The 12,075-nt window shown below is 41.2% G+C and overlaps 1 protein-coding gene across 42 annotated transcripts in view; it reads left to right on the forward strand.

Moving 5' to 3' along the window:
- MACF1 (microtubule actin crosslinking factor 1) overlaps positions 1-12,075 on the forward strand; it is a 409,997-nt gene that overhangs the window by 366,188 nt on the left and 31,734 nt on the right. For all 42 annotated transcript variants that reach the window (XM_031667185.1, XM_031667174.1, XM_031667208.1 and 39 more), the window contains 9 exons: positions 1,488-1,643; positions 1,748-1,954; positions 2,089-2,208; positions 2,648-2,817; positions 4,806-4,965; positions 6,197-6,391; positions 6,726-6,854; positions 7,740-7,883; positions 8,946-9,134. In XM_031667185.1, coding sequence (XP_031523045.1) covers positions 1,488-1,643; positions 1,748-1,954; positions 2,089-2,208; positions 2,648-2,817; positions 4,806-4,965; positions 6,197-6,391; positions 6,726-6,854; positions 7,740-7,883; positions 8,946-9,134 — 1,470 coding nt within the window. The remainder of the gene's footprint in view (positions 1-1,487; positions 1,644-1,747; positions 1,955-2,088; positions 2,209-2,647; positions 2,818-4,805; positions 4,966-6,196; positions 6,392-6,725; positions 6,855-7,739; positions 7,884-8,945; positions 9,135-12,075) is intronic.

Genomic DNA, 12,075 nt, shown 5'->3' on the forward strand with positions numbered 1-12,075 from the left:
AAGAACCTGTCTCCAAAAAAAAAAAAACACAACTAATCCTTGGACAGGCTGTCATCCATAGATCCTGCAGAAGGCAAAGCTAAGATTAAATAAACTGAGACAGATTCTAGCTCATAAACAAGAAATTTTCAGAGAGTTTTCTTAATAGTTGAGCAAAATACCTTAAGACATAGTTGCCCATCATCAGAAATGGTCAGGCAAAAACTGAGTGTCAAGGATAGTTTATTATCTTGCAGGAACATTACCTTCAGGATCAGTAAAATCATTTATTAAATGTGTGTGGTGCTGTATTAAGAAAATACAAAGAATATGTAGATATAAAGAATATAAAGATATAAATTAGATATAAAAGTATATCTTTTATATCTATAAAGTAGATATAAAAAATATAAAGAATATGTAGATAAAATGATGTGGAAAGAATTCCTATCTAGGAAGTTGTAATATATTAATTTCTAAACATTCCTCTGTATATTTGAAGTGGATTTCATTTTTCCACCTGATTTGTTTAGATTGGGTTTGTACATTTTTATAACATTTATTGTAATAGCTTCTTTTTTGGGTGGCGGTGGGGGAGTTACAAAAATAACCTGAAAAGGCAAAAAGGAAAATAGAAATTATAACCCAGTCAGGTAGAATTAACAAGTTAACATTTTTAGTGTACATCTTGGAGTTTTTTCTGTGAATATTTTGGAAATACTCATTTTTGCCAGCCCATCATTTTTACTTTGCCTGCCTAGTAGGTCGGCCAGAGGCAGAAGTCATTACCAAAAGGTTAGTGTAGGTCTCTGAGGATGGAGTTTATGAACTCTGTGGGATTGAAGTGTACTTGTGAGGAGCAGCCTTTTCCCTGAATGAGCTGTTGTTGTTGCCGTTCTTAGGTAAATGAAAGTGTCTGAAAATCTACATCTAGTGTTGTCAGATTTTTGCCTAGAATGTCTTGGCTTCTTTCATTACCTCTTCTTCTTATAGCATAAGCATAATTTTTAGACTCATATTTTCATATGCCATATTTTCTGAAAACATGTATTTAAACAAAGAGTACTACATTGAACATCATCTTTGTAGTAAATTGCTTTTCATTTAGCCATTTTTATACAACAAAAAGTATATTAAAGGAAACTGAAACATTACCCAAAGCAGGTTGCAGATCCTACAGCTGTCACCACTGAAGGGTCTGTTCACTTACTGTTATTGAATAGTCTTAATCCCGTTCAAGGAAATGGAGAGTAGCAGAGAAAGGAACTTAGCTGCTTATTGTGCTCTATTTCCTTTTCCATGTACACAGTTCTTGCCCACTTGTTTCAGACAATAACATTAAAATGTCCCCTTCTTTACAAATAAAGCATGTTTGAAGGTCGATTAAATGAGGCTTCCTTTTTAGAGGTCATTTCATTTGGTGTACAATTCATGCCTTTGTTGCTGAAGCTATAATTCCTGAAATTGGCACTTTTTCTTTGTGTGTGTGTGTTTTACTTGAAATTCAGTCAAAGCTGGAAGAGGCCCTCAACTTGGCAACAGAATTCCAGAATTCCCTACAAGAATTTATCAACTGGCTCACTCTAGCAGAGCAGAGTTTAAACATCGCTTCTCCACCAAGCCTGATTCTAAATACTGTCCTTTCCCAGATAGAAGAGCACAAGGTAACTATGATATTACGATGCTGCCTTCTTTTTGAAAGCACTAATTGAAAGAAATGCCCCTTTATCTTATCTTAAGCTTAAAAAGAGCACTGTTGTTCCTTCAGGTTTTTGCTAATGAAGTAAATGCTCATCGAGACCAGATCATTGAGCTGGATCAAACTGGGAATCAATTAAAGTTCCTTAGCCAAAAACAGGATGTTGTTCTGATCAAGAATTTGTTGGTTAGCGTGCAGTCTCGATGGGAGAAGGTTGTCCAGCGATCTATTGAAAGAGGGCGATCACTAGATGATGCCAGGAAGCGGGCAAAACAAGTAAGTTGGAGAGGAGAGATACTAATTCACTGAAGAATCTTGGGCTGCATGTATTGAGTCTCTGGGATGATTCTCAAATGTGCTGTATAGTGTGTATATTCATTCCTGTTAACTTACTTCTTATGTAATTTTAGTTCCATGAAGCTTGGAAAAAACTGATTGACTGGCTAGAAGATGCCGAGAGTCACCTGGACTCAGAACTAGAGATATCCAATGACCCAGACAAAATTAAACTTCAGCTTTCTAAGCATAAGGTAAAGCAGTTAATTGGTCTTAGGTCCCAAGAATACTATTCACTAAAGCTTGTAGCTTGCCAAAAATACAAATCAGAGCTAGTAAAAAGAAAACCAATCGGTTATGTTTAAAAGTCAAAATGATGAAGCCAGGGTTCCATTTTATATCTAGATAATCTAATCATGATATTTGCTCATTTAAATAACAGTTTAAGCAAAGTAGATATGGGAGTAACTAGTTAAAACTGTAGGCTTTCACAAATTGTCAGGCACTTCTGTGTATGATATAAACAAAAAATTATGAATTTCTTAAGGATAAGCTATGGTTAATTTTAGTTCAAAAAAACTGGTGACATTCATACTTTATTTGGTTTCTAGCCTGAAAACTCAAATTATTTTGTTCCAAATCAAGATGTCATCTGACTTTTAACACTTTTTTGTTTTCTTTCTGGAAACATAGGAGTTTCAGAAAACTCTTGGTGGCAAGCAGCCTGTATATGATACCACAATTAGAACTGGCAGAGCACTGAAAGAAAAGACTTTGCTTCCCGAAGATACTCAGAAACTTGACAATTTCCTAGGAGAAGTCAGAGACAAATGGGATACTGTTTGTGGCAAGTCTGTGGAGCGGTGAGCATGAATGTCCCCTTCAGGGGTCTAACCGGGATCCCAAAAGCAAGAGGCTCTTACCAGATTCTATAAAATGGTGATAAAGCTAATGCATCAGTAAGAGGTTTTGTACCATCTTAACACCACCAGTTAGTTCAAAGACTGTTATAATTTAAATAAAATGTATAAAAATTCTCATTTTAAACTTGAACTTTACTGTATTAGAAAGAGAGAGACCTATAAAATCAAAGCAACAATAATAGAAGATCAGTAACTCAAAAGTATTTGTAAATCGTCAATTTGTAATACCAACAGCTGTCTTATTGACTGCTCTGGGACACTCCAAAGCCTCTACATGCATTACCTCATTTTACCATAATGATACCTGACCTTTGCTGGGCAATTACTACTGAATATATACCAAACAGTGGCTAATAATAATTTAATCCTCATAACCACTGAGGTGGGTACCACTTTTATTGCCATTTTACAGATGAGAAAATGACCATAAAGAGGTTCTTAACCTCCCCTAAGGTCACTCAGCTACCATATTGGCAAAGCTGAGGTTTAAACCGTGGCAGTTTGGTTCTAAAAGTTGTACTTTTATCTATTCGTACCCACTATGCCATGCTAAATATTACAATATCGCTACCCTATTTGTACTTTTTTTTCTTTTTTTTTTTGAGAAGGAGTCTTGCTGTGTCTCCCAGGCTAGAGTGCAGTGGCGCGATCTCGGCTCACTGCAAGCTCCGCCTCCTGGGTTCACACCATTCTCCTGCCTCAGCCTCCTGAGTAGCTGGGAGTACAGGCACCTGCCACCACGCTTGGCTAATTTTTTGTATTTTTAGTAGAGATGAGGTTTCACTATGTTAGCCAGGATGGTCTCGATCACCTGACCTCATGATCCACCCGCCTCAGCCTCCCAAAGTGCTGGGATTACAGGCATGAGCCACCGTGCCCAGCATTTTTCTTTTTTTTTTTTTGGTCTTGTTGAGACAGGGTCTAGCTCTCTCACCCAGGCTGGAGTGCAGAGCTTACTGCAGCCTTCAACTCCTGGGCTCAAGTGATCCTCCCACCTCAGCCTCTCGAGTAGCTCAGACTATAGGCATGTGCCACCACACCTGGCTAATGTTTTTTGTTTTTGTTTTTGAGATGGAATCTTCCTCTGTCGCCCAGGCTGGAGTGCAGTGGCACAATCTCGGCTCGGCTCACTGCAACCTCCGTCTCCCGGGTTCAAGCAATTCTCCTTCCTCAGCCTCCTGAGTAGCTGGGACTATAGGTGCACGCCACCACGCCCAGCTAATTTTTAAAAATATTTTTAGTAGAGATGGGGTTTCACCATATTGACCAGGCTGGTCTGGAACTCCTGACCTCTTGATCCACCCGCCTCGGCGTCCCAAAGTGCTGGGATTACAGGCGTCAGCCACCACACCCAGCCATTTTTATTTGAGTAGAGACAAGGTCTTGCTATTGTCCAGGCTGTTCTCTAACTCCTGACCTCAAGTGATCCTCCCACCTTGGCCTGCCAGAGTGCTGGGATTACAAGTGTGAGCCAACACACTTGGCCTGTACTCCAATTTTTTTTGATGAGGTGGCTGAGGTTCAGGGAGATGAAGAAACAGCCTAAGGTCACACAACTGATACAGAGCTAGGAGTTGAACTCCTGATTCCTGATGATTACCAAAACCGTCATCTTTTACTTGGAATGGTATAAGGTGATTAACACAGACCTTGGGTTGTTAGAGTGTGCCTGTGTGTCACTGGGCTATAAGATGCCTGAAGGGTATCTCTCTCTGTCCCCTGTGCTACCCTTAATCCATTCTAGAGGGTGGTTTGATTTAAAATGTCTCACCATCTCTCAGTTACTTTTTACTCTATTTCTAACTGTTCTAATGTAGATGTCACTCTCTATATAGGGTTCAAACAATATTCCCTTTCAGCGAGGCAGAATTGTGGGCCATTTGTAAAAGGAATCCCTAAAAATGGTAGCATTTGTGTGCATTTCTCAGGCAGCACAAGTTGGAGGAAGCCCTGCTCTTTTCGGGTCAGTTCATGGATGCTTTGCAGGCCTTGGTTGACTGGTTATACAAGGTGGAGCCACAGCTGGCTGAGGACCAACCCGTGCACGGGGACCTCGACCTCGTCATGAACCTCATGGATGCACACAAGGTAAGGGCGAGGTCTGGGCTATGTTGGAGTGCAGTGCCCTAGGATCTTCTACACGTGATTGCCTCTGCCCTTCTTTCTAGGGGAGAAAGAGAGCCTGACAGTTGCTTTGTGTGTTCAAACAAACTGTTGCTGAGATTCTGCATTAGTCACAGAATTTACCAAAATTGGTTTGATTCAGATTTGGCAATGTGTAAACTTCACTTCAAGGTTGCTCCTCTTCCTGTTTGTTTCAGTTGAGTCACAAAATGGATTTAAATTCCAACGGAAACCCGTAAGATATCCATTTCCACTGACTCCTAAAATGGAAATGAGTGATTTTTTTTTAAACCACTTCTGAACCTAACAGTCTTTTTTTTTTTTTTTTTTTTGAGACGGAGTCTCGCTCTGTCACCCAGGCTGGAGTGCAGTGGCCGGATCTCAGCTCACTGCAAGCTCCGCCTCCCGGGTTCACGCCATTCTCCCGCCTCAGCCTCCCGAGTAGCTGGGACTACAGGCGCCCGCCACCTCGCCCGGCTAAGTTTTTGTATTTTTAGTAGAGATGGGGTTTCACTGTGTTAGCCAGGATGGTCTCGATCTCCTGACCTCGTGATCCGCCCGTCTCGGCCTCCCAAAGTGCTGGGATTACAGGCTTGAGCCACCGCGCCCGGCCACCTAACAGTCTTAACACCATGCACGCCAATATTTAACATCATCTCTACCTGTCATGTTGGATTATGTAATATCCTCCTGTTTCAGCACAAGCATTTAACTTTACCTTGAAATTACAACAGATTCTTGTTATGTGCGGAGCAGTTATGTTTTTATTTCCCATAATTCTGGAAACATTAGTATAATGATTACCATTTTATAGATGAAGAAACTGGGCCTTAAGCAACTTTTCAAAATTATGTGTTTCCCAAATGCCTGAGCTAGCATTTAGAGCCACATTTTCTGGTTGTTTTTTTTTCTTTTTTTTTTTTTTTTTCATGAGATTTGGTCTCGCCATGTTGCCCAGACTGGTCTTGAACTCCTGGGCTCAAGCAATCCTCTCATCTTGGCATCCCAAAATGCTGGGATTGCAGGCATGAGCCACTGCGCCCGGCCTGGTTGTTTTTTCTTATACATTGCTCTGCCTCCCTCTATGCATAAAAGACACATGATTAGACCCTACCAAGAAAATTATTATTTCCCAGTGGTTTCTTGGACTCAAAACATTCCTCAAACAAACTAATTCTCCTATTTTCTTTTCTAGGTTTTCCAGAAGGAACTGGGAAAGCGAACAGGAACCGTTCAGGTCCTGAAGCGGTCAGGCCGTGAGCTGATTGAGAATAGTCGAGATGACACCACTTGGGTAAAAGGGCAGCTCCAGGAACTGAGCACTCGCTGGGACACTGTCTGTAAACTCTCTGTTTCCAAACAAAGCCGGCTTGAGCAGGCCTTGAAACAGGTAAGAGACATTTGCTGTCCCAACCCAAGGGACAGATCTGAGTGGGTTTATTTTGTTTTTCTTTTACTAGAATCTGTTCCAGTCAGTCTTGAATTAAGTGTAACAGAGTTGAAAATTGATACTCTGAATGTTCTATAAAACTTTTAACATTCATTTTGAGAAATAATGAATTCAGCTGATTTTCAAAGATCTACAAATGAAAGATAACCTTTGTGGAGTTTTGATGAGGCCATGAAATGTCTGAATGAACACTGGACCCTTTCCCTGGCATGTCCCAGTGTCTAGGTCCTTGGCTGCAGAGAGAGGTTGAATCTTTTGTGCTTGGTTATTTCAGGCGGAAGTGTTTCGGGACACAGTTCACATGCTGTTGGAGTGGCTTTCTGAAGCAGAGCAAACGCTTCGCTTTCGGGGAGCACTTCCTGATGACACAGAGGCCCTGCAGTCTCTCATTGACACCCATAAGGTAATTCAGCCTTGCGGTTTGGTGACCTCATGCTACCTACCACCTTGAGGGCTGCCTACCACTAAATGAAAGCAACTTTTTCTTGGAATTATCAGAACTCACATGAGAAGGAACAAAACCAGAGTGGCCCTAGCTCATAGCAGGAATGAAAGGGAAATAGCTGGTGGGTTTTTTGACATCTTAAACATTAACATTCATTCTTAGAAAAGTAATATATGTTGATTGTAACAAGTTTTTAAAACATGGTATTATATAAAGAAAAACGTGGACTATTTCATCTTCTTTCCTCCTCACCTGCATATTCCTTTGTTTGCCTTTCCTTATGTTACCAGCTTTAGGCCCTGATATGATCCCCCAGAACCACTTACCAAGCTGTAGAGTATGGTGCAGTGTCTGGGGTCTCAGTCTATCCTAAAGAGGTGGGAAATGTTGTTTCCCTTTTTAAATTTTTATTTTATCCACTCAGAGATTTTAATCATGGTTTTATCATTACATTCTGTTATGGGTATTTTTTAAATATTATGATTTTTATAACTATAATTATATTTTTCCAATACAAATATGTTTACCAACATGAAATGAATAAATGAAAAATGGGATTAAAAAAGAAAGAAACTAACTCGAATAGGAAAAAGGGGGCATACCTCTGTGTGTCCTATTCTTGTTGTCATCTCCACCAGAGAAAGTCATTCTTGTGTAAACCCCTCACCTTCCCACATCTTTTAGAATTAAAATGCCATAAATAACTAAGTACAGGCTTTTAGAGGTCTGTGTCAACACATGGAGGAAAAAGAAAACATTGAAATTTATCCCCCCTCAATGTAAACTAACAGTGCTGCTAATGTAGACTTTTTAAGTATTTGTTTTAAAATCTTTTTTGTTTAGGAATTCATGAAGAAAGTAGAAGAAAAGCGAGTGGACGTTAACTCAGCAGTAGCCATGGGAGAAGTCATCCTGGCTGTCTGCCACCCCGATTGCATCACAACCATCAAACACTGGATCACCATCATCCGAGCTCGCTTTGAGGAGGTGAGTCCCTGGTTCAGAGGAGGACCACACACGCCCAGTAAACTATTACTATGGTATAGTATTTTTCTCCTAGGTAAGGAATCTTTCACTCACTGTGAATATCTCAGCAAAAATTAAGTTAACATTTTAGTAAAGACTGTTTTCTTGGTAATGTGTGGCAACGGGGAGTAGTAGTGTTGGCATAGTGCTATGTTAATAGTGACTTTCAGTGGACATGTTGTGTGTAGTGTCCCTTCCTGGGAAGTCCTGTGTTAATAGGATGTAGAGCTGACCCTGGAACAATGTGTGTTTCAACTGCACAGGTCCACTTATATGCGGTTATTGTTCAGTAAATACAGTCAGCCCTCCATATTGGTTGGGGTCCACATTCACAGCCAAACGTGGATAGAAAAAAATATAGAAAATTCACGGGAAGCGAAGCCCATGTGTACAGAGGGCAGACTTTTGCAGGTTCCACAAAACCAATTACAGACCTTGAGTATGCATGGATTTTAGTATCCGCAGGTGGTACTGGGACCAGTTCCCTGTGGATACCAAGGAACAACTATACTAGATTTGCTTTCAAGAGAGCTGATATTTTATTCCAGCTCTTATCCCAGTTGTCACTGGGGTAATAGTGAAGTCTCTTGACTGTTTGGGTGCTCTCTCCTCTAAAAAGTCATTGGGTTCGCCGGGAGCAGTGGATCACGCCTGTAATCCTAGAACTTTGGGAGGCTGAGGCAGGCGGATTACCCGAGCTCAGGAGTTCAAGACAAGCCTGGGCAACATGGTGAAACCCATCTCTACAAAAATACAAAAAATTAGCCGGGCATGGTGGCGCAAGTCTGTAATCCCAGTTACTTGGGAGGCTGAAGCAGGAGAATCACTTGAACCCAGGAGGCAGAGGTTGCAGTGAGCCGAGTTTGTGCCACTGCACTCCAGTCTGGGTGACAGAGCAAGAGTCTGTCTCCAAAAAAATAAACAAAAATAAAAAGTCATTGTGAAAATCAGATGAAAAAGGGCTTTGGAAACAAACAGGTATGCTTGACTGAAAGAGACCATGGTTTCCTTCTTTTTCCACAGGTCCTGACATGGGCTAAGCAGCACCAGCATCGTCTTGAAACGGCCTTGTCAGAACTGGTGGCTAATGCTGAGCTCCTGGAAGAACTTCTGGCGTGGATCCAGTGGGCTGAGACCACCCTCATTCAGCGGGATCAGGAGCCAATCCCACAGAACATTGACCGAGTTAAAGCCCTTATCGCTGAGCATCAGGTGTCTTAACCTCACTGTGTGATCACTGGTGTTTTTCGTTTTGGGCATGGATACCATCTCTGTTGCCCTGTATATTTGTTTTTAAATTGCTGCTTAACACATTACCGCAGACTTAGCATCTTAAAACAACACATACTTACTTACCTCATAGTTTCTGTGCTTCAGTCACCTGGGCATGAGTTGACTAGGTCCTCTTCCTGTAGTCTCCCCAGGCAGAAATCAGGGTGTCAGCTAGTACTATAGTCTGATCTGGAGTTCAGGGTCCTCTTTTAGGCTCACTCAGGTTGTTGGCAGAATCCAGGTCCTGGTGGATGTAGGACTGAGGTCTCTAACTTTCTTGCTGGCTCTCAGCTAGGAGTTGCTCTTACCTCCTAGAGGCCCCCTCAGGTCTTAGCCACACAGCCAGCTGGAGTAACTGTCCAAGGTCCTATATGGAGTCTTGAAATGTAATGGAGAATGAAATGTAATTACGAGAGTGACTGTTCTATCATTTGCCCACACTCAAGGGAGGGGGATTACATAGAGTGTGCATACAGGAGTGGGAATCTTGGGGGCCTTCTTAGAAGTCTGCCTGCCACAGCCTGTTTTTATTGACCATCATCTGAGCCAAGGGCCCACTGGTCCCCATTATACCTAGTTCAGAAAGCTCTCTCACATGAACCCAGTGATCAGTGAAGGTGCACATCAGACTAAACTGAATGGAGGAAAGCTCAGGTGAGCCATCTTCATAATATATCCTTAAGAGGCAAATACTGTTTTTAACCATAATCATTTATACTGAATTCAAGTGTGAATCTTGATTAGTTATACTGTAGACTGTATGGTCTTTTTAGTTTATATAAACAATTACCTCTGCAAGTGAGAACTCACTATACAGATGGTCCCTGACTTGCAGTCTTTCAACTTTATGATGGTTCAAAGGTTATACGTATTCAGTAGAAACCATACAATTCGAGGCCAGGTGCAGTGGCACACACCTGTAATCCCAGCACTTTCGGAGGCTGAGGGGGGCAGATCACTTGAGGTCAGGAGTTTGAGACCAGCCTAGCCAACATGGTGAAACTCTATCTCTACTAAAAATATAAAAATTAGTTGGGTGTGGTTGTGGTTGTGATTGCCTGTAATCCCAGCTACTCAAGCGGCTGAGGCAGGAGAATCACTTGAACCAGGGACGTAGAGGTTGCAGTGAGCTGAGATCGCACCACTGCACTCCAGCCTGGGTGACAGAGCAAGACTCCGTCTCAAAAACAAAACAAAATAAAAAATACACTTTGAGTACCCATACAACCATTCTTTCACTTTGATTACATGAGATAGTCAACACCTTATTATAAAATAGGGTCTGTGTTAGATGATTTTGCCTAACTGTAGACTAACGTGTTTTGAGCATGTTTAAGGTTGGCCAGGCTAAGCTACGATGTTCCATATTTTAGGTGTGTTATATTTTCAGCTTAACGATGGGTTTGCCAGAATGTAACTTCGTCATAAATCGAGGAGCACCTATCCTTCCTGTGGGATGTACCTCCTCTCTGAGAGATTATCTTCTTCCTATCCAGTTCCTCTCTTTTCTGTTTTCCCCTCTCTCCTCTATGTCTTCAGTCTCTCCCTGTTTATTCTTTTCTCTAAAGCTTCCAGACATGTCCTTCCAACCCAGTGTTCCCCTCAAGTTACCACTGTGTTGCCTCCCTCCTTTTTCAGCTACGCTTCTTGTTCCCTGTCTCATCTCCATTTTTCCCATCACTCCCCAGGTCCCTGTGGTCTGGCTGACACTGTTCTGGTCACATTCTACTGGCTAAATCCAACAGAGGTTTTTCAGTCTTTATTTTGTTTGACATGTGACATAGCTGGCTCTTCATCCCTTCCCAAAACTTTCCTTTTGACTTCTGTGTCCTTTAATCTTTGTGTTTTCCTCTGATCTCTCTGACTGTTCCTTTTTAGTCTTTTTAGCTGGTTCCTCTTCCCTGCCTATTTATTAATGTTGTTCCCTGACGTCTCATTTGTGATGCTTTCACACTGCTGAGGTTTATCTGGTCTAACAGCTTTAGCTATTACCTATAAAGCTTCTGCATCTTTTTCTTTTTTTTTTTTCTTTTTATTTTTGGTGGGTACATAGTAGGTGTATATAGGGTATATGGGATATTTTGATACAAGCACAAAATGTGTAATAGTCACATCAGAGTAAATGGGGTATCTATCATCTCAACCATTTATCCTTCATGCTACAAACCAATTACACTCTTTTAGTTATTTTAAAATGTACAATTAAATTATTGTTGACTATAGTCATTCTATTGTGCTATCAAATACTAGATCTTATTAATTCTTTCTATTTTTTTGTACCCATTAACCATCCCCATGTCTCCCACCAAACTCACACTACCCTTCCCAGCCTGTGGTAGCCATCATTCTACTATCTATCTCCATCAGTTCAATTGTTTTAATTTTTTTTTTATTATGATAAGTTCTAGGGTACATGTGCACAACGTGCAGGTTTGTTACATATGTATACATGTGCCATGTTGGTGAGCTGCACCCATCAACTCATCATTTACGCCAGGTATATCTCCTAATGCTATCCCTCCCCCCACCCCCTCCCCACAATAGGACCCAGTGTGTGATGCTCCCCTTCCTGTGTCCAAGTGATCTCATTGTTCAGTTCCCACCTGTGAGTGAGAACATGCAGTGTTTGTTTTTCTGTTCTTGCAATAGTTTGCTGAGAATTATGGTTTCCAGCTGCATCCATGTCCCTACAAAGGACATGAACTTATCCTTTTTTATGGCTGCATAGTATTCCGTGGTGTTTATGTGCCACATTTTCTTAATCCAGTCTGTCACTGATGGACATTTGGGTTGATTCCAAGTCTTTGCTATTGTGAATAGTGCCGCAATAAACATATGTGTGCATGTGTCTTTATAGTAGCATGACTTATAATCCTTTGGG

Source organism: Papio anubis, chromosome 1, assembly GCF_008728515.1.
Source record: "Papio anubis isolate 15944 chromosome 1, Panubis1.0, whole genome shotgun sequence".
In the NCBI taxonomy this organism is placed as follows: Eukaryota; Metazoa; Chordata; class Mammalia; order Primates; family Cercopithecidae; genus Papio; species Papio anubis.